The sequence below is a fragment of the Micropterus salmoides genome, unplaced genomic scaffold, assembly GCF_014851395.1.
Source record: "Micropterus salmoides isolate LMB-PRFRI ecotype aquatic unplaced genomic scaffold, ASM1485139v1 Ms_hic_scaffold_16, whole genome shotgun sequence".
In the NCBI taxonomy this organism is placed as follows: Eukaryota; Metazoa; Chordata; class Actinopteri; order Centrarchiformes; family Centrarchidae; genus Micropterus; species Micropterus salmoides.
In genome coordinates this window covers 26,668,795-26,692,267 of record NW_024040707.1, presented here as the reverse complement: position 1 = coordinate 26,692,267, position 23,473 = coordinate 26,668,795, and the positions used below count along the sequence as shown (strand labels likewise).

The 23,473-nt window shown below is 40.6% G+C and overlaps 1 protein-coding gene across 1 annotated transcript; it reads left to right on the top strand.

The window, feature by feature from the left end:
• Positions 1-13,305: 13,305 nt before the first annotated feature.
• LOC119906174 (troponin C, skeletal muscle) lies at positions 13,306-21,991 on the top strand. The gene is made up of 6 exons (XM_038723722.1): positions 13,306-13,458; positions 15,500-15,554; positions 15,881-16,024; positions 17,320-17,434; positions 20,124-20,260; positions 21,536-21,991. The coding sequence occupies exons 1-6, from the start codon at positions 13,456-13,458 to the stop codon at positions 21,565-21,567; spliced, it is 486 nt and encodes a 161-aa protein (XP_038579650.1). The 5' UTR covers positions 13,306-13,455; the 3' UTR covers positions 21,568-21,991.
• Positions 21,992-23,473: the final 1,482 nt, after the last annotated feature.

Below are 23,473 nucleotides of genomic sequence, written 5' to 3'. Positions count from 1 at the left end.
TACAGCGATAAGTCAAATCCGGCAGCCATCACCAGTGTTTCCCAGTCCCAATTGTAAGGATTCTCATCAATGATTTCAAACATGCACCTAGATAAGGAAGGTGAAATAGAATGGTTTGTGCCAGCTTTAAACTAGAGCTCGATCTGATGAATGCAGTCCTGGGAACACGATGCTGTACAGTCTCATCCAGCAGATAGGTGCTAAACGATTTACTAACAAAGGCAGAAAGTCAATCAGCTGTCTTAAAAAACTGTACTCAGAAATGCATTGTGCTGACTGGGCTAGTAAGTTGGTAGCTTTAGGCACTTTTTCTTTAATCTTTGCCTGCACGCCATTCAGCTCTGAGGCCATGATGGACGCTCCATCATATGTCTGTGACACCAGTTTATCACAGGAACTGTGTTTCCTATTGTACTCAAAACATACTCCAAAGTCATTCCTGGTCTCCTGTTGTTGCTAATATCTTCGAATCCAAGAAAGGTTTTTTTCACCCCACTGCTGCTCACATGGCACAAAACCACAGAGATTTGGGCTCAGTCACATCAGATGACTCAACCACATCTACAGCAATGAAAGGGGCAGCAATGTTTTATCTCCCTATGTCCACTACTCAGATCATTCTGTTCTCTATTTGATGTTCCATACAGTACAGTTGATGTACATAAATGTCTCTCGTCTTTCTCAGCCACAACATCCAGCATAGTCAAAACTGTGGGCAGGTTGTTCAGATTGAAGTATCCAGCATTCGTCCACACATTGGCTCATTGATAATACAATACAAGCTTATTATATGAAATATTATTGGGTTAGAAAATGTGATTTAAAAGGGAGCCATGGAAGGCACTGCCTGCCTTGGCTCCCTTGACCACACAACACTGCCTGTAAATCCTGTGTTTTCCTGTTTTGTTGAAACGCACTCTCGGGGATCTATTTTGGTGTCAACTAGGGCGTACTGACTATTTCGTCGTCTGCGGCGATTAGGTATCCTGGTTACTCGCAGTGTGCCACAGTGGGAGGAGAGTCTTGTGCCCAAAAAATGCTGGCCACCTGCTCAGAGCAGGTCGACTTTTGTCCACAATATTTGGCTCACTATTGTGTGAAAACACACCAATATAAATTGTGACATCTCCAATCACACAAACACCTGTATTCCTGTTAATTTCGTCTTTCAATGTTTATTTTATAATTTTCATCCAACTGACACGGGATTGCACTGCTGGAGAATTGCTAATGCAAACTGCTGCTCCTTCAAATTGATTCAAATTTTCTTGACAAAACTCACTCTATTTGATGCACTATTTGTCACCAACATTAGTGCCAATAAAAAATAATAAGTGACCAGAAATATAGTGCTGTATGGGGTGGCCAGTCTTTAGACACTGCCTGGTGACTCTTTTTTGTGCCCCCCTCAAGTGAAGAGGTACAAGGGGGGCACAAAAGGGTTAGCCTAAGTAATAGACTGGTAATGATGAAGTAGTAACTACTGATTAAGTAATTAGTCATTACTAGCTATTTGCCGCTAAGTTGCTATTCAGAAGTGGCCGGTAAGTCGATTCACAGATAGCCTATTTATGAACTAATCATTATATAATGATTCGATAATATAGCATCTCTCAGTCTGATCGCCATTATCATTTATTACAGGGATTTTCAAAGTCTGAGACTGTGGGCCTCCCCTCAGACAAAGCTTGGCCTAATTTATGCTTTACAATAAGCTCAAGAAGCTCTGTGGTAGTGGTGAGCATTAATATTAATTTTAAATCACTTAATTAAAAGATAAATCTGAGAGAAAGAAAGCTCTATTTGACAAATGTAGCATCCCATACTCCAGAGGCAAAGTATTTCTGAAAACATATGGGGGCTATATAGGCTACATTTCGAAAACAGCATCTGCCGCATTTTCAAGGCTTTTCATAGCAGCACCAATTAAAATATGGCTACTTGATTGTCATAAAATGGAACTGTAAACAGACATAATTGAACTGGCTTCCTCTTCCCCAATTTCCCTGATTGCAGCTGTTGTCCCACTTTTATGGTATGGAAATTGCAAAGGTTTATAGAGGAACTGTAGTTTTAGTTGTGCATACTCATTTTGATAGTGTCTGAATAATAAGCCTGAGCTTAGTTTTGACGCACAATGTTCCCAGTTATTATCCCCTCCACTCACACACACCCCTCTTCTTTATCCACCAACGGAACAGTCTGAGTAGCGCTTGCTTCATCTCCAGGTTCCTCAGCCCGTATACCAACGGATTGATGCATGGTGGCACTAAAAGCATTACCAGCAAGGACATGTGGAGTTTCGCCTCGCTGACACTTTGAGATTCAAACTCCCGCAGCGCGTCCGAGATGGCTTTGAGCATCAGCGGCAGCAGCTGCAGGAACAACATGCCGCAGTAGAACACCACAGTCTTGCGCGCTGTGGTGTTGACCGTGTTGAACGGTACCACCGCGTTGCGAGCGTCCTGGTACATCCTCAAGTAGCAGAACGCGTAGACCAGCAGGCACAGCAGCAGGGTAAAGGAGCCGATGAGTTTGCGAAAGACGGCAGAGCCACGGGGGAAACCCATGTGCTGCTCCACCATGTCCGGCTCGCACAGAAGCCCCCAGGTGACCTGTTCATTCCCACCACCGTTCCCCATGTGAAGCAACACCATACTCACGGTGCTGACGGAGATGGAGAAAACCCAAATGAGGCTCAGGACTAGCCGCAGGCGCACCTGAGTGAGGATGACCAAATAGTGGATGGCGTGGCACACATACAAGTAGCGCTCCAGCGCCATGCAGGTGATGGTCACAAGGCTGGAGAAAATGCTGACGGTCCCCACAAAATACTGAGCGTAACACCAGGAGCTGAATGCCATCGTCCGGCGTTGGACTAGTGAGTGAATGACCGCCGGACCGAAAGTGACAGTTTGGACGAGGTCGCTCAAAATCAGATTCTTAAGGAAAGCAAAGCGCGGTTCCCAGGAGAGGTCATCGGACTGCCCAAGTCCGAACAGACTAAGCCCGTTAACCACGAACGAGAAGAGAGTCAGCAACACAAAAATGCATAGCAGTGCTGGAACTGTCTGTCCATGGGGCAGTATAAATAGAAAGAGGCATTCGGCAGCGTCCAGACGCTTAATTACGCGCGGCTCAGTTCGGTTCTCCTCACTGAACCAGTCGCACTGCTCGGTGAGGTTGTGCGACTCCATGGCCGTCATCAGGGGTGATGGGTGATCACGGGTACTGTTAGTATTTTGGTCTAAGTAGCCTGTGTTGTTGTAATCATCTTTCTTGGCAGAGACATTGTGCACCTCACTGGCCCACATCGTTCAGCATATCCCCCCACATAACCTCTGTTGTGCACGTAATCTTAGTCGTCATCGAGGTGTTTAATTACATCAGGTGTGGAACATGTTGCTGCAGCAATGGATGAAACAGCTTGAATCGTCTCCCCATTAAAAACAACGCTGTGCGCATTTACGCACGAGGTACAGCAGCATAACGTCAACGTTGTTGATTATTTGAATTTCCCGACACTCCGAGATGATCGGTCAGGATGAACTGACAGCAGCCTCTATAATCATTAAAGTAAATCGTCAAAGAAACACACAATCTATAGGAATCTATTTACGCAAGGTCCATCAGGGGAGCTACGGTCTTGTGAAAAGGAATCCCTTCGGAATTTGATCATTCAAATGTTTCAAGTCTCTAGTGCTCTGTCATTGTGGGTATCAGGTACAATCAATATATCTGGTAGGCTAGTGTTCAAGTTCCAGGGTTCTTTTGTGTGCGTTGTGTATGTTGACTCACTTGCATGAGTAGAATATGTGGCAGGTGGACTCTTTCCATAATATTTTGCTCACTTTATTCAAAGAAAAACTTTGCATAAAATACAGCCTGAGTAAAATCATCATCAACCGCTTATCCTGCGTACAGGGTCGCGGGGGGCTGGACCCTATCCCAGCTGCCATCGGGCGAAAGACAGGGTACACCCTGGACAGGTCGCCAGTCCATCGCAGGTCTGGCAATACTCATGTAGGCCCAATTTAAAATCATCCACCCGCCCCCACTAACTAATTATTTTTCACAGATTTATCCCAATTCTCCCGGTCCTTGAATCTTTCCAAGCGGTTTCCTTACTTGTATGTATGAATTCTTTCTCTAACATATTACTTGAGTGATAAGAGAGTCTGCTGTAAGTCATTTTATACGTTTCCATGCGCAGTAATGTCACAGCAAATACCGTGGGAGATTTAGGCAACAAAACAAACAGGGACAGGACAGATAGAGGAAACTCTCTAGAAGAAACTAACCTTCTAGCATCTATAATCTATGTTTAGACGCTCTGATGGAACTCAGATTTGATGAGGTAGACGGTCACTTTAGTACTCCAAACAGTTTCACTGTCACCTTTTGGATGTGTAGGAGAACACAGAATATTAATTAACATTAGAGTCTGACCGATCCTGTGCCGAGATATTTAAATATTAGCCTAAGTTATGCTGCTGTGGCTCGTGCGTAAATGCGCACAGCGTGTCTTTTAATGGGGATACGCTTCACCCTATTTCACCAGGGTTCAGGGCTGCGACCGTGTAATCAGCTACTTCCGCATGGCCCTAAGCCTTTATTTATGTTAATCGTGTTATCGATGGTTATTATTGGATTTTTGTATTGATAGGCTATAGCCTACATAGAATTACGGAGTTCCGATACCTGGGACCTAGTTGACCTCACTGGTTACGGCCATGTAGCCTTTTTATCTGGAATTGTTCGTTAGTCTAACTCTTTAGTCTATCGTAATCCAACCTGATGAAGAGGAACGACACGCTGTATTCACTTACTACTGTTTACAACTTTTCCCACCCGTGTTCCAGCACAATACCTTCACTGTTTTTTTTTATTGCTGTGACACCTGTCTTGCCAAAAAGTCATGGTCCGCCGAAAACGGAGTGGGCCATCCGCGGGAGCGCGCAGCGTGTTAGAGATGTAGCTGTCGCCCAGTTTATAGTCTTTACGGCTACAGCTGCTTTTATCTGGATCAAACCGTTATAAGGTGCAAATAGGCTACTTGTGTCTGTGGTAATAGGAAAGGTCCAACTTTAACGTTTCTTGTTGGAATAAACACAATTGTGGTCAAAGAAGTGTTTGCAGTCTAATATCCTGTTTATATTTGGAAAATGGACTGTAGCCTAATTAACATTATTTACGGCTGGTTTATAGCTATATAAAATAAAGAAATTATCTATTTTGCAATAATCCTTATGGCTCTTCATTATTTTACCTGCTCAGTGCAAACCAACACAGTCCTTTTTACCAGTTGTTGGGTTGGTTGAAATACCTTTAAAGGGGCCAGTACAACCAGTTTCAGGTTTTCCACTTACCAAAAAGTTATTGCAGCTCATACTGTATTACTAAAAGGTTATTTAATGACTTCATTTTTATTTTTAGCCAAACCATTTTTTTTTAAATAATACAAGAGACACAATTACAGACTGGTGACAAATGACAGAAAAACCAACATGAAGTGTCTCAGCATGGAGTCAGACCACCAAAAGCCTCAAGTTGAACACCACTCCTCCACAAGATATTCCCTTATTTATATGTACTACCTAATCAGGTCATCTCATTGAGATCAAGAGAGAATACAGCTGATAGAAAAAAAAACATAGCCAGACATAACCAAAGAACATCAATCTCAAAAGGACATAGCATCGGAGACATCACTAAATAGATTTGGATATTAAAGTTTATATTATATATACTTACATATTGTGATTTGGTGTAGTAGCGAAGAGCATTGTCTGTGAACCATCATCATCTGATCACATTGCAAAAGAGATCTTTTCTTTATTTTATAGATAACCCAGATATAAATCATGGGAGACCAGGGATGGTTATAATATGGGTCAGTCGTAACGCGTCCAATTTCACCAATCAAGAACAAGTTGCAAATCACCTGATTCGCTCTGTATAGACTCAGTTTAGTAAGTATTCTTCATGTGGAAAAGTAGCACCCTGTGGCAGGCACAGTCAATTTTAGAAGGAAAAAAACAAATTTTGAGGTAAGGGAATGTATTTTTTTTACTTGATTTATTTTTGTTATTGCATTACCTGCTTAAACTCACCAAGCTTAAATCCAATTAATTGTGTGTCTTTGTATCTTTCATGTTGTTAGTGCTGATGTTTTAGCTCAGTGCTGTAAAGTAAGTTCATGGCTACAATAGTTTGGGTTGGTTGTAACACCAATGAAAAACCTACCTCAAGAAAATGTTTATATCTTTATTATGTTCAAATGTTAGTGGAAGTGTAACAGTTCTCCCCAAGGTTGTACTGCTGCACAGTCCTGACACGAACGGGAGACAATGCAAGACAAGATACAGACAGAAATGTCAAAAATGTAACAACTATCCTAGGCTACAGTCACTTTTCCCAATATAAACAACAACAGTAGGCTACTATTATTGTCATGGCTGATTATTGTGTTACAAGAAATGTTAAAGTTGGAAAAAGACCTTTGTTATTACCATGGAAGCAAAATGATGTGTATTTGGACATACCTGTTTGATCCAGATAAAAGCAGCTGTAGAGATTCAATAGAAGCATGCTATATTCAGAATACTGCATACATTTGAAGCATTGCTACAAAAAGTCCAAATAGAATTAGTTTAAATGATATTCAAAATCACATTAAGAAACTTAATAAATGAACGTTCCCCACTCTGTTAGACACCACCACCAACAGAGAAAGATGTAAGATGAGCCAAAGTGCTTCTGGCTCATGACAGAAAATCATCTTTTGTGACCAAAGCTGCAGACTGACTCCCAGTGTTGAATGCTGGTAACTGCAGTGCAGAGGTCAGACAGTCATACATCTGAGGCAGGACTTATGCTGCATGGTGCAATTTCTATAATTAGGGCCCGAGCACGAACCATGCGAGGTCCCTATTGATACTGAAGGGATTATTTTTTTCTTTTTTCTGCAAAGTAACCTCAATTTTGGGGGCCTGAACAGCTACTCGAAAACTCACCAAACTTTGCACAAAATTCAGGAGCGGCGAAAAATTTTGTATTTTATGGGTTTCGCACATGGGTGTGGCAAAATGGCTCGCTAGCGCCCCCTACAGAGCAGCCCCCAGAAAAAGTTTCACATATGTGTATTAAATTTTTGTGGTAGGTGTATCATGTCCAGACCTACTAAAAAGCATCTTGGAGCCATACCCGAAACGATTTGCACACTTTGTACTTCAACAAACTCCTCCTACAGATTTAGTCCGACCGACTTCAGATTTGTGCTGTGGTGAATTTTTCTGTATCAATTTATGGTGGAAATATTTTTATCTAGGCTATGTCAATAGAAACCCAAAACTCAGGCAGCAGGTGACAATATAAATTATACCAGAATTCAGTAGTGTTGACAGTTTTCTCTCCCGATATCTCTTTGATTCTGTTTGGACTGATGGGCTATTTTATTTAAATTTATTGTTGTTTTTTATCCATTCGTGGAGTTTGTGTTGGAGTCTGTGTTGAGCCTGGTGCCAGTTGTTTTGTGGTGTTAGTGGGCTGCATGTTGTCGCTGTAGTCAGAGAGAGGGTCGGGAGCGTGCATGCAGCTAGATCCGGAGCCGATACCTTCACATAAGAAACAGAAAAGTGGCTGTTGCGAGCCACAGAGAAAACAGGCGTGTTGTTCAGTTCTAAGTGAGGTTACAGCTCGTTTACAAAATGGCAGTAAAAATATTTTTATTCATTAATAAGAGAGTTATTTCCCTGACTAAGGATTTACATAGTCGAATCAGAATTGTGAAGGTTTGCCTATAGTCTGTGTGTGGTTTGGGGGAGGGGGGAGACTCACTGAGAATTGCATGCACATCACGGTTCCTCGCAGATCTATTCCGAGTAACGTTACTGTTAAAAAAACAATATAATATTCTTCGTGTGGTTCATCTGTGGTGATAAATGTTTCGAACGTCCTGCAAAGTTCACGCACAACCCTGCACAACACCAGTGCTGCTGGTGCTCTGTCTCTTTTTCTTGTTCTAACACACACACACACACACACACACTATGCACACATCCCTACCTTAAGTGTTAGGGTTCCAATTTTGGGTTTATTTATGTACTTTTATTAAAAGTCTCTGTTCACATTTTTTTACAGCATTATATGTTGATATTTATATCATAATAGACAGTATATTAACTTACTGGGAGAAAACCAGTAGTTCTATGTAAAAAAAAAGAAAAAAAAAAGGCATGTTCCTTGTTTTATAATGCCTATGGGAAGATTTGACTCTGAGATTCAGGCTCCTTTTATCAAATCATCGAATCTTCCACTATTCGGGGTCACTCCCTACTACATAAGCCCCTTTAAGGGTCTGTATACTTATGTCAATGAGATATTTCCATTTTTTTTCTTATTAATAAATTTGCTAAAAATGCTAAAATCATGGTTTAATGAGTTGAAAAAATGAACAATTTTAGCATAAAGCTACAACATAAACAACATAAAGAAAGGGAAAGGGGTCTGAATATTTTTTTAAATGCAATTTATTTATATTCTCCAGTTCAGTGGTTCTCAAACCTTTTCACATTAAGGACCCCTAAACTGACACAAATTAGACCATGGATAAAATGATAAATTGATAAAATGTTGTCCTCGGATCGCCCATCTGACAGGATTTTGGCTGTTAGATGTTTTATTCCAGAAAGCATATGAAACCCATGACCAAAATAGTCTTGCGTTCTGTTACTCTGTTACTTTTGGATAGTGAAAATAAATTATCCCCCTTTTTGTTGGGGACCCCTTGTTTGGTTTCTTAAGTGTTAAACAAAGACAAGCTGCTTCACTCACTGTTGGTGGTTTGTCACAAGATTCAAAAGGTTTTTAATGAGGTATCACACAAACTGAGAAAGATCTTTGTGGGTTTTGAAAGTGGGCTGAATCTGTTAAAATATATGATTTTGTAGTTGTGCTCACTTGTTCCAACTGAAGAGAGTTGATTCATGTGAACACTTGAATCAAAATACTACTACTACAAACTATACTAATAATTTAATTAACACCTCTCTGATGCAGTCCCAACACAAATTCAAAAACTGTAAGCCTCATTCAAATGTTTTTTGTTAGTGATTTTTTTTAAGTACCCCTGAACATCACTGCATTGGGGGTAAAGGACATCAAGGAGTGACATGGTTGTTGGAGAGGCATAGAGAAGGGTGGCCAGTGAGAAGGGATAGTGAGGAAAGGGACAGAGAGAGGCATAAGAGGAATAATGGAGGGATTGGGATGGAGGGATAGAGGGCTGGAGTGGGAGGAGTGATGGCATACCTCCAGCCTTATATAGGGTGTGTTTGTCTAGAAGGTTCAGCTGCTCCCCGGGGAATGTCCAGGAATAGAATGAGGTAGAAAAGAAGAGGCTGGAAAGAGGAGGAGATGAAGGAAGAAAGAGAAAAAGAAGAATGATTAAAACAGAACAAGCAATGTCCTCATGGTCTTTCGTTATTTCTCTGCAAACAAAAATCTTCCACCTTTTTCTCTCAGCAAACTAGAGGGGGAGCACTCCTGGAAATTCTTGAGTCGGGGAGAGCATCAGCTGGTGCTGTCAGTCAGGAACCAAACGGGCACTCATGGAGGGCCGTGACATAAGTTGGACGGCATTGAAGCTGATCTTACTCTGTGGCCCTGAGGGGGGGTGAGAAGAGGTTAAGATGGAAAAAGAAGATGATCCAGATCAAAACATAGAGAATAGCAAAAGGGAGAGGAGTGTTGTCTAGAGAATAAAAGTATGGAGAAAAGGTATGGAGTTTGTAGTAAAGAGAAGGGGAGAATCCATAGTATTTGTTTTAAATAATGTATTTAATGTCTTCAACAACAAAACACAACACAACACAACACAACACAACACAACACTCCTTTGCCCTATATAATCACAGCACATGGACAGCATGTACATATACACAGCAAATGTGTGTTTGTTTTTTAAAAACTCAAAAATAAGAAATATATCCCCTCCATATTGCGAGCTCCATTCAGACAGTTCAAAAACAAATGCAAATATCGACATGCTATGGTCACACAATGCTAACATGCTGTTTAGCAGATACTGTTAGCCACAGTCACCGTGTTATTTTACGAGGTGGTTGGGCCAACAAAACATCAGACATTAACACAGGAGAACGCTCCTCATTTCCTGTTTCCTACGAACAGCCAACATTGTTTTTTTAACTATGACAAATGTCCCCCAACCTTACCAAAGTATTAATTTTAACCCGAACATTGATATTTCCTTAAACCTAACAAAACTTTAACCATAGCGTTGTCCGATTTAAAAAAAACAAAACAAAAACCTTTCTTACAGTGATTTGTACGACCTTGGAAGAAACAATGTCGCCCTGACAATAGCGAAAATGCTTATGTGTCATTCTAGGGGACAAGGAAAATGTATTTTGTCCTTTAATTTAGAGGACTTGTTGTAGTTTACCATGTTAGCATGCTAAGGTTTGCTGACTTGCACTAAACACACAAAGTGCAGGTGAGGCTTTTGGGAACGTTATTTTGCACGAATTTGCGCATAAACCAAAGAATTGGCAAAATTTTGACCTGATGATGGCCCTAGATTCAGTTTATCCTGAAGGAGCCATGGAAAGGGATGGGCAAAATAACATCAATGCATTTCTAAAATACATTTCCAAGGTACTATGAAATCACTTTGCTTACCTTTTATGTATCGGCCTGCTTTGCACCAGTACACTGACTCAGCTGATTAATCGGACAGTTTTTGAGAGAAACAGCATTTCTCAGGCGATAAATCTGACAGATGCAACCATCAAATATTGATACATATCCCTGTGATCACCCAGATGAAAACTGGTTTTAAAGCAACATTATGCAGTATTTTTATCTTAAAATCTAAAAAAACAGCTTCAAAATCATTTAGATTGGTCACTGACTTATAACAGGTTGAGATTCTTTACTGTCATTGCCTCTCTGGGCCGTGCGAGCTCGGCCTGGCACCACATAGCACTGACGTCACGGGCAGGATTTCTATTGTGAGAACAAAGCATCAACAAAACTCTTCAGCAAGCAAGCTATATGAAAAAGAGAGTGGCCAATGCAAGAGGCTGCTGGACATTGACGAGAGCTTTTTAGACATGAAAGGTTGCAAGACAGACGCCGAGCTGGCCTTCTTTCTGTATACACAGTTGAGCTAATATTGCTATGTCTTGTGTTGTTGCATTTGCTTGATGTTTGGGTGTGCTAGCCAAGTTGGAGACTTGCTAGTTCTTGATGGTAATGTAATTACAACAAATGTCCAGCTGTCCTTATTTATATAGCAGCATAATGTTGCTTTAAAGTAAGAGTTTAATGTTTAACTAACAGTTTGCTCAACTCTGAAACCTAACATAGGCTGGAAGTAGAAAGCTAATGTTAATATGTGAGCTTCTTCTCAGGTCAAGTAATTAGTTAGAACATTACGTACCCAATGATTTAGCCTAGGCTACTAAAATGAACACCAAAACTTAACATGAGCTACAAAATGGATGGAAAGTGATGGAAACCCACACATATTTCACCTTCACCTTCTTCTTTTGGTCTGGATCTGTCTGTTCTGATCTCAACAAGTCTGAGCAAATTACTGAGCAAGCACCAATCAGAGGCAGCATTTTAATGATGTCATCATGTAGACTTCTCACAAAGTATTTTATATTTTAAACTACAAAACACTAAAGTATTTTGGTGCAAAATATGAAACAAAAAAATACTATTTCCATATATATATCATAAATACTGACCAACCCTGGCCATGAATATCAAAAACATTTTTTTATTATGTGCAGGCAAATGTTCGCCATGTGAAATCCCTTACACAGAGGAGAGGAAGAAAATATGAATAGACAGCACAGGAAGTCTGTGTGTGTTTTTGCCACCAAGTACACCCCTGAGCTTGAGGCTTGAGTGTGTATTTGAATAAGTTGTGTCAAAAGATTGAAAAAAAATTGTCTCATTTGAAAGCTAAACTAATGACATTACCATGATTTTTTTTCCTTTTCTTCTTGCTGGGTTAATTATCTAATATGTTGTGTTTGTTAATTATTGTTTTGCATTGCACCCTTTTGATTATTACTGTATATATCACTCTTATGTGCTGATTGTAATTAGTCATTTACTTTCATTTGAATTTGAATTTGTTATTTTAGGTTTCCTTTTTAATAACTGGGTTAGGGGTGATATTGAACTTCTGTTCAAACTGCTACAGCGACTTGACGGATTGGCTTTCAACTTTGGGACAGACACGTTCCGCTCAGGAGGAATTCTAATAACTGGTGATCCTTTCCCATCCCTGTGTCAAAGAATTTTGACCAAATACCTGCAAAACTAATGATATTTTCATCAGCCTCCGCTATGCTTTGTATATAGTGCTAATTAGCAAGTATTAGCATGCTAACACAGTAAATTAAGATGGTGAACATGGTAAACAAGACCTGCTAAATATCAAGGTCTAGCTGGGCTTGTAGGGGATGGGGTTTTGTAAAGGCCGCTGAAAAACAGAAGATTGACTAAGTTTTTCCAAAAACTTTGGTTCTTACCTAATTATATGAAGCAAGCCACATATGACATACTGTTGAGCAAGGTTACATTCCAAGGCTGGATTATTAGTTATTTACAGGAACAGAATTCTGGTTTCACTTCAGTTCTCCAGTAAGCCTTGAGACTGAGTGACATACTAATTGGGTCGCGAGTTTGTGGTTATATGAGATGGTTTTGTTTGTTTACTTGTTGATGGATTGGGAACCCAACAGTTAAAATGGTTAAAGATGGGGTACAGCTGTGTGAGATTGTGAAAAGTCCATTTGCACGCCTCTTAAATTACAATGTCATAAGTGCAAGGGCAAGTCAGCGGCAGTGAGGACAGGGAGACAGGCTGATAGATGGGTTAACGGACACTACGAAAGGGGTGGAGAATCTGTGCACGCATGGAGGTGTTAATCTGTGTGTGAGCGTGCATGTGATGTGTGTGAGCGTGCATGTGATGTGTGTGAGCGTGCCTGCATGGTTCTTGTAAAGTATGTGAAATCAAGTGTCTATCTGCACTGAGATGCTCAGTTGATCCTCTGCCAAAATAACCTCCAGCTGCCTGATGCCTGCACTGTGTTTTCTTTTTTTTTAAATAAATGTCACTGAGCTTGTCTGTTATCTAAATATGGTTGATTAGAGTGTGCCACACAAGGGGATGTCCATCAGGAGATTGTACGAGGGCACAAACTAAAGTTGGATTTGATTGGCTGTCTCTTGTCTGAGGAGGGGGCCGCTTACCCAATCCTGATCATTTTCAGTAAAAGTGTCCTGGGATGAGAGGGTACTTATGGAGGGGAGGAAAGCCACAGTGCAACCTGAACTGTGAAGGGAGACTTTCTTTCCCCGACATCTGTCGTTTTTCCTGGTGTCTGTTGTTCAACACAGCCAGCCGCCATGGTAAGAATCCGAAAACTGTCAAGGAGGTAAAATGGAAACCACAAGGAGAAGGAAATTTAATTTTAGTGAATCTTTGAGGATTTGCTTTTGTTTTCAACTGATGTGGAAGGAAGCCAGATAACAGAAGATGGAAATTAATTTATGACGAAAAACTTCTTCTGCTCAGCCACGTTCACCCAGCAAGCCCTCGTTTGCAGCACAGCTGGGTTATCAGCTGGATTTCTTCACTAGGGATGTTTTCTCTCTTGGAATTCCTGAATTTTGAGGAAATTAGTTTGGGTTTTATGATGTTTGCTACAGACAGAGAAACATATTTTCCTGACTGGTAACCTGCTGTTGGAAACTTCTGTAATTCCTCTTCGCTGTTTACAGACTGATGTGATTTTACTCTGCTTTTGTGTTCCATTACTTTGTAACTAAACTCAATATTATTGATATTTAGGTTGGAGGGAGTGATACTAAAAATAGAAAGTACACAGCTGAGTAAAGTGAGAAGAGAGTCCTAACTTCTGACATTCACCTTGAAAAGAATCCCTCTCAAATCCTCTCCCACGTCTCACCTTAAAAATAGCTTTAGCATAAACTAATGAGTGGGTTTATTTAAACTTCCATATGTTATGATATTAATGAGATTCTGGTAAGCAAAGAGGGAAAATAAGTTAGTGTGCTCCTGAAGTACAGTGGAGTTTATGTAACAATTAAAGGGGAATAACACTCAATTTGACTAGTGAGTAGTTCTCAACAACTGTCCTTTTAGAAAACTAAAACAATGTTTGGGACAAGTACTGATGGTTGTTCTTGCCGTTTCAAATTGTTTGCATTATAAACAAGATTAAGACTGTCAAGAAAGATTCCCATTGGATGTGTGACCTACAGTGCAGTGTAAACAGCGATGTCATCAGACATAAGGTTTGGATATAAGAACAAACTGGAAAGATGGAAAGACTGGGAGAACAACTGCCAGTGGGAAGGATACACGTTGTTGACTCAGACTGGAACAGCAGAGATTAAAACCAGTTTCAGCATAAAACCTCGACGTTCTGCCATCTGCCACGTCTTCCTGATAAAAAAAAAGTCTTAATGTGGTAATAACATGTTTGACATTGAGTGGTGTTCCCCTTTAAGAACCATCATTAACAAGTACAGACAGCTGGCAGAGGATTAAACATGACTTCTTACCTGACATAAGGCTATTTCCAGTCCTTGGCTGTTACTTTGTCATAGATAGTTCTGTCACAGGCTTTAGGTTTCTCTTTTGGTTTTCTCTGGCTCGATGGTGAAACAAGGCTTAACTATAAGGAGGTAGAGTGACCAGAGTGTACCAGCGGAGGATCATATGAACTTTTAAGCATATTTTATCCCACTAAAACATACAAAAATACACGTTTAGCACATATTTACTTCAACTCAGGCATACTGTATATTACCAATAATGACAGTATGATGTATTTTTTAGATGTTTTTTTACCTTCCAGGCAAGTATTTATTTCCACTCTTTTTTATCATGGAGTTTAAATGCAGCTATGATTTTAATCTACCAAACAGTTAAACAAGATACAACTTGCATCTTAATTTTCATACTGCAAAAAAGCAGAACACTTTAAAAAAGTCAATTACACTTTAGTATCACTTGAAAAGTGGTCACCAGTAATCTACAGCACAGGAATTGTAGGAAATGGGCTAAGAAATTATTATTATTATTATTATTATTATTATATAGACTGACAGGTTTTCAAATCACAGGGGGCTGTAAACACAATAAATGGCAAAGCACTTCTTAAGACAGCTCATGTGATGCTAGTTAACAGCCTCCAGATGTGTGTGTGTGAGTGGTTGACACCTGATGAAGATTATTTTCTTCAGCAGCTGTCTTATTTTCAAAATCACTCCTTACATCCTGTTCTGGCAATAACCATACATGTGATATCGTTATACAGCTTCATGTTTCATACAGCTGACAGGAACGATAACTTCTCTCTCTCTGTCTACCTCTCATTTCCTTCTTTCACTACTTCCCTTCCCACCTTTTCTGCTTTTTAAGCCCACTGACGCCCAAAGCGATGCCCGCTCCTTCCTGACTGAGGAGATGATTGCAGGTCTGTACCGCTTCCCTAAAAGAATCAATTGGTGGATTACACTTGATTAGGTTCCTCTGCTGATTTTCACATGCTTCAACAGCTTCCTGCTGTTTTTAACGATTCAGATTGAATATGGTGACTAGAAATGGTTTTCTGAAAATCCTTCTCAGAAATTGCACCAGTTGACGGATTTTTGTTCCCTTTGGCCCTTTGTGTTGTGTAATAAATGAATCACATGTTGCCATTTTTTCAGACAGCAGAAAATGAGTATTTCTGGGCTGTTATAACTTTCCAAAGTTCTGCCAGTTTCAACCAAATTTGAAGTATCTCCTTCTCTCCTCCAGAGTTCAAGGCTGCCTTCGACATGTTCGATACAGACGGTGGCGGTGACATCAGCACCAAGGAGTTAGGTACTGTGATGAGGATGCTGGGCCAGAACCCATCAAGGGAGGAGTTGGATGCCATCATTGAGGAGGTTGATGAGGATGGTGAGATACTGTGTGATTAACAAATAGAAAACGGATCTTGCATCCTAATGCATTGGCATTTAAGGATGACTGATGGGATCAAGCTGCTTGTTGAGATTTTTATTTTGTTTCCTGGTTCTTTAGCTTTCTTTTGTGTACTATTGTCTGTACAGCAGACGCAGAATAACTAATTTCTCCATTTACTGCGGCCAGTTCAACAGGAAAGCCAGAAGACAAAGCTATGTTTTAAGCATTAAAATATTCAGCAATTTCAGCAATTTTGTATTTACTTCTATAAAGCTGGGGCAGAGACAGATTCAGAAAAGAATGGTCAACTTTTAAGCAGCAGAGGCTAAGATATCCTGACTTATAGTTCTCAGTATCAGTCAAGCTCCAATATGGTTGGCAATACCCACAAAGCATTTCAATAACATTTTCAGATCAGTTAATTGAGTTATTTATTTTCCTACTGAGGGACATTTGTCTTGCAGCAGAGCACAGATAAGCAATGTCAGTGTACACATAACAGCACAACAATAATATCTATAAGATGTATTTTATAGGATTAGATAAGATAAAGTGCTGCAGTGCTAAGTATAAGCAGAAAGTGCATAAAACTGTTACCTTAATGTGCATGCTTATTGCATTAGGGACAAAAGAAAATATTTGAAATCTATTGCACTTGGCTCTGGAAACCCGTTACCTCTGACCTGAAAAGATAAGATTAAAAGAGAAGATAGGCTGGGGCTCCCTAAAATTGATCCTGCCTTCCTTAAGATCTGGTGATAAAAGACAAAAGACAAGAAGGACTGCTGCTCACTGATGATACAGATTTATTGTCAGATATCTGAAGTCTCAAGCCTTACTCAAGATAACCCTGATGACATCATCAGGGTTATTTTCAGACTTCAAAATGCCCCCTCCAGAACTACAGGAGACGTTATGCAGCTGTCTACACAGGAGTAGGATTACTCATGATGAGTAAACTGAAATGTATGTGTGAAATCTGTGGAGTGCCCCTATAACTAAGGGTTAGCAAAGGCCATTTGGGGAATAGTAAATATAGTAATACAGTAGTAAATAGAAAATCACAAGGGAAGTTGACGAGACATAAAATTACACTTAATGTCAAACTACTTGTGAGAATGCAAGAAATATCATGAATAGTTAAAAATTACCAAAACATACCTTCAAACAATGTTTAAGTGTAGCTGGAACTCAGGTATCACAGCACGTGTAGCCTCCTTCTCGTCATCTCACCTTTCACTTTGTTCCTGCCCTCGCCTTCCTCACTTATTCACCTCCCCTCTCCTCAGGCAGCGGTACCATTGACTTCGAGGAGTTCTTGGTCATGATGGTGCAACAGTTAAAGGAGGACCAGGCCGGAAAGAGTGAAGAAGAGCTTTCGGAATGCTTCCGTATTTTTGACAAGTATGACACCCAATACCATCAGAAAGACAAACGCAAACCCCACATGTTGCTGCTTCAAGATTTCATGTTGCGCTGGGGCTAAAGTCTACTTAGAAATCACACGTGATAGTACACCCAGTCTGTCTTGACATTGCATTGGAAAACTTACCATACATCCAATTGACCAACTGTAACTGAGCAAGAGAAAAATGCATTTTTCACAAAATATTGTAGGCACTGTAGACATTACCAATTTGCACTGATTCACTCTCACTATTCTTGGATATTTGCTACAATTACAAATTTAGGAATAGGACATATCAGTTTCTCATAATATTTAATTTCGGGAACAAAAGTGATGCAAGTTGCACGTAAAAGTTGTAACAAAAGTTTTGGCCACTTGGGGCAGCGGAAACAAGTTGTGAACACAGCACTGACATGTCATTACCCCTTGGGCCCTATCTTGCACAGTGGCGAAAAGCGCAGCTTCAACTGACGCAGTTGTCAAGCGTTTAAATAGCAAATGCAAATGCGCCCATCAGTGTGCCCATGGGAGTGTTGGTCTTGAAATGAGGTGAGGTCAGGCAAATTGTTTGTGCATTGCTATCTTGAGGCAGCAGAAGGCGATTGCACCATTGACCAAAAATAAAAACAGGTTTAAATTCAACGCTGCAGTATTTCGCTGTTTTTTGTTATTTTAGGGGCGCGTTACTCCGATGGTAAGAGAGACGCTGTGAGCATTTACGCGCGAGGCACAGCAACGTCACTTCATTGATTGTTAAAATCTCCAAACACGCCAACAGGTTTGGTCAGGATCTTCTGTGTTCTTCTCCACATCCAAAAGGTCTCACACACAGTCCAGGTTGAAACAATGAAACGGTCTGGAGTAAAGCAGCCGTCCTCCTGATCAATCCTGAGCTCCACTGGGTCTAAATTATTTCAAAAGCTATGAGTGGAATTTTGTGTCCTCTGGAGAGTTTCCTCTGTCCTGTCATGTCAAGTTTATGACTAGCAGCCTCTCAAACCTTGAAAGTAAATCATAAAAGAATCATAAAAGAGAGAGATGTGACCCACGACCAGTTCATCATAGTTTATAATAATGCAGCGCAGTGAGGATCCAGACGTTTCATAGAGGAGACAGCGTCTGTCCGTCTGTTAACAGACTCCAGTCAGCAGTTCAGACACTTCACTGAAAAACCGCAGAGCTGCAGAGTAACATTAGACTTAATGATCAGAGGCGTTTTTTATATCACATCTACACTTCTGTCCATACCCCCCCTCTGCTGTGAGTCTGCTATTCAGTCAATCAACTGATCCATTATAATGACAATGCGCCATGGTACACGCACACCTGGCTTTTAAAGGGAAAGGGAGATGACACTGATTGGTGTATTGCATGTTATGCCCAAAACACACTGATGACTAATCCACAGACTAAGTACAACCCTTCTGAACCATGAGCCTGGCGAACTGACAGTTTTTTCCACCGTTAAACTAGCAAAATTGGAGTTGGACACGCCCCAAATGCAACTGCGCCACCCACTTGAGTAGTTAAAATAGAGCCCTTTAAATCAAAATGGCAAACTTGTTACCAAGCAGTTGCATTTTCACAAATCCCGCAGTTACAGAGAAGAATTATCATTATTATGGAGTTGTGTTTGTGGTTGCCTGGTGAATGTAAGGCTAATATTTACTCTGAGCGAAATATCTGGTTCCTTAGCTGCTAAATGCTTGGCCAAATGTTCATAAGCTGTTCGCTAACTTTGTCTGTCTGCTGTTTCTCAGCTAGTGTATGGTGGGTTTTTAGGTTTTTTCTCTGAAAACAACAGTCTGCTGTGGCTGAAAATTAAGCTACAAGAGCAGTGAGTTGTGCGCAGACAGTAAGACAATGAGCTGAATCTCACTAAAAAGTTCTGTAAAGCCAACAGGAGCTGTAGATAAAGGTGAGAATTTTCAGTAGATTTATCACAACAACTCTCCCCTTTCACATTGTCACATTGTTTTCATATTGTCATTTGAAAGAATATTACAAAATATCTATTATAGCCACATTAAAGCTGCAGTAATGAATATTTTTATATTAACAACAGGTCTACACAGCTGTATGCCGTCTTTCAGGTCATTATTTTGGTTTTGTGGCCAACACATTCCCCTCTCGTCAAACTTTCCAGCCACAGCAGACAGCTCTTTTTTAGCTAAATAGAAACCAAAACAGAACTAAAATAATGGTGATAACTGGACTGATATTCACCGAGTGGCCAGAAATAAACTGTTTACCAATATGTTCACCATAGCAGTTTGTCCAAAATCACATTGTTTTTTCTCATGGTGAGCCATGGCTGATTCTAAAGTGTTTTGCAGTTTGGACCAGAGTCCAGCCAATACACAGTATTGTGACCACTTTTCAGAAACTCTGACACCCTTACAGGTTTAGACCACATAGAGCACTGGGACATTTTTCATCTGCAAAATGTCCCACTTAGTACATGTATTGGTAAAGATTCTTTAACAATCAAATTTATGGAAAAGGTTAATCTAAATTAAAATTATTGGACTCTAGTTTAGCCACAGGCAACAGTTATGGCTGTCAGAATATAATAGTATTTTAATAAGAATCTGTGGTGTATGTTAGTGTGTAGGTGTAAGAGGTCAGGGAGGTGAGAAGTTAGTTTTCACTCCGTGATTTCAATATTGCTTTTTTTATCCACAGGAACGGAGATGGTTTCGTTGACCGGGAGGAGTTTGGAGACATCCTACATCTCACTGGAGAACCAGTCGTAGAAGAAGATATTGATGAGATGTTCGGGGAAGCAGATACAAACAAAGATGGAAAGATTGATTTTGATGGTAGGTTTAAGCTACAGAACGAGAAGAGTTTCTTCAGAAAATATTTTGCATATGAGGGAGGCAGTGTCGGCTGTATATTGAGCAGAAGTTATAGGAATAGTTTGACATTTTGGATCATACTTATTCTCTTTCTTTTGGAGAGTTCTCTGTCCATACAATAGAAAGCTGGAGCCAGCTGCCTGTTGGCTTGGCATAAAGACTAGAACAGAAGGTAACAGCCAGCCTGGCTCTTTCTGTACAAAAACAACTGTTCATTGTGGCTTTCTGGAGTCTCTACTGGCAACTTCACAGTGACTCCAGGAAGTCACTCTACCTGGCCAAGAAATAGCCCGGCACATAAACCCTGAATATTCAGCAATATGCATGCTAATTGATATTTTTAGCAAACAAACAAAACATAACGTGTTAGTTAGTAGCCTAAGCTTTAGAGGTGCTGGTAGGCAGATTTTGTGAACTTTGGACAGAGCTGTTTCCCCATGTCCAGTTTTTAGTTTTTTTTTAAAAGACAATAATCTCAACAGAAATATAACTAATACATGGTGGCTCACCTGGCGAGTGCCATGTGTCGGGGCAGGCCCAAGCCCTTTGCTGTGTGTTGTCCCCTCTCTCTCCCCGGCCTTACCCCGTCTCTCTGCTGTCATAATCAAGTGGTGTGAAAGTGCCCGTAAAATATCTTAAAATAAATAAATAACTTATTTACAGAGAGAATATGGACATAACAAAAGAAAAAGAGAAGATAATGATATAACATGTGTATGCCGTGGTATCAATTTCTCTTCTTCTAACTATTGGTGAGAACTATTCCTTCACATTTCTTTTTTTTGCTTGACTAAGATTATTTAATGTAAAGACAATATGAATCTGACAGTAATCAGGGATGGGGAGGAAGGTAAACACATATATTTAGAGTAACCTAAATCTTGATATAATTTCGCAACTCTCTGTGCTGTTAAAAGGTAGAGCGATTGCTTTTACTTGCCTTTTCATTAAGTTACAGTTTACACCATCACAAATCGAGAGTCTAATACTCTGAGCATATAAATAGAGCAAACAAAGAAATATTAATCCTTATTTAAAAATGATCACAGCTGAAAGAAGCAGACTTGCAGTGACAGGGATTAAGAATTGCTCATTATATACATTTATGCATTACAATCACATGTTCTCCATGATTTGAATCCCATAACCTCACATACAGGCTTTGAGTACACACTGTGGGCTGAGCTTGTGAGTGGACTTGAGTAACTGACTGGTGCCCTTTCTTTCTCTCTCCAGAGTTTCTCAAGATGATGGAGAACGTTCAGTAATGAGACCAGATCTACATTCTTGCTCACTTGGTGACCCTTCCTCAGAGAGAATATGAAGCATGCTGTGTGATGGAATTGTGCTCAGAGCAAACTCTAAATGCTGTAAAACCTTGTACAATTGTGAATATGATGTAGCTTCTGAGACATCTAAATGGGTACAAGTGAAATACCTTAACCCACACTCCCCTTTTCCTTCTCATATTAAACCCAGGGGCTCAGTGAGGATATCTATAAATATCCGTTCAAACCTTTTAAGACGAAGGAACCTTCCCTGATCGCCTTTTTGAGCCGGCCACCCAGCTGTCCCCTTGGCAGCTGCTGTTTCTCCAGAAATGCTACACCACTTAAGCCCCACCTCCTCCTCAAAACTAAATCTTCCCCAACCTGTTCTGTGCTTTCTAAATAAATCCACTTTCTCCTTGTTCATCTTTGTAAATTATTCTGCCATGCATGCCTGACACGTCTTATCTCATCTGTTTCAATCTTTTATGAATCCCTCCGTGGTCTTTGTAGGACTTCTGTCTATCTGGCCTTAGGATTTTCATATATACATAGATTTGCACAACCACACATCATAGACACTGACACGCAAGCACATGCACTTACGACACCAACAACATCCTTCCTTTACACATAAAGACACACATTTGTTCAACGACAACTGGTCTTATCTCCCTATTCCAGTGGCAACTTCAACCTAGCCTCCATGCTGTATTTTGAAGTGCCTCTATTTGCATGAACAGTGCCGTATCCCAACCTCCCAGTCTCATTCAACACTAGAGAACTGTGATATCTGAGGAAATGTTCAGTTATCTGGTTAAAACGGATCTCTTCCAATTTTTTCTCCGCATAAGTCTGTGATAACTCTCTGTCAGTGATCTTCAAGCAGTGGTCTCCCAGCACAGAAGAGAAGCCGAGCAGTCAGTCGAGGTTAGAGCGGATGAGTTCATTATCCCTGCAGGTCTTCCTCCGGGTATATAGCCTGCAAGCCCCCTACCATTTCTCAAAAGCAACATCCCTCCCCCTTCTTCATGGCTGCTCCCCAAATCAGCATCCTATCCTCCTCTCCTGTCTCCCCTGTCTCTCACCTCAAGGCCCTCCCTTCAGGAACCGCCCCCCAAATAAGGAGCATCAGGTTGTGTTTATCAGGCAACCGGCACCGCGATGTGTGGGTGCTTGCCTCACGTCCATGTCGTCTCTAAGCCTAATTCTGCCTGCTATTCAGGGAACGGCTAAAGGAGTGGAGGCAGTGAGAGGAGGGTCGGGGGTTGGGTGAGATGGGGTCCAGCCCCGCAGCGTTTTTCTTCGGTGGTTTTGAGTTTCACGCCCAGATTGAAACGCCATCATCACAAAACCCATAACCTACTTTAAAATCTTTGGCTCCATCTTCTCATCCACTGTCTTATATTTACAAGGCCTAAATAGAAATCAACAGTGTGCACAGACCAGCTGCAAGATGTATAGATTTGTTCCCAACTGAAAGGGAGTAACTTAATGCATTAATTAGTTTTTTTAAAGCGTGTTTTGCTTTTCAGTTTAGATTGTTTTTACAGTATGTCACTGTTCTTTCTGACACCCTACCTCTGATAATCACTGTTTTAACAAACCAGGTGAAAGACGATGTAATATCATCTGCATCTTTTGCATATTCCTATTGGCATTATTCCCTTTACATCTCTGTTCTTTCTTGTAGATTCTTCTACCTTGACCTAGATCACAAAAGTGCAAAAAAACTCCAGTTTTACCTCTTTTACATTCTCAACCCTGCAACTTCAAGAAACAAGAGATTTCCTCTCCAAAATGTGATTGGCTTGCTGTGGCCCCAGAACCCTAAAAGTTCAGGATACTAAATCTGGAGGCCTGTGAGAGGCAGGGGGCGGGACCTGGCTGTCCCGTTTAAAGTGTG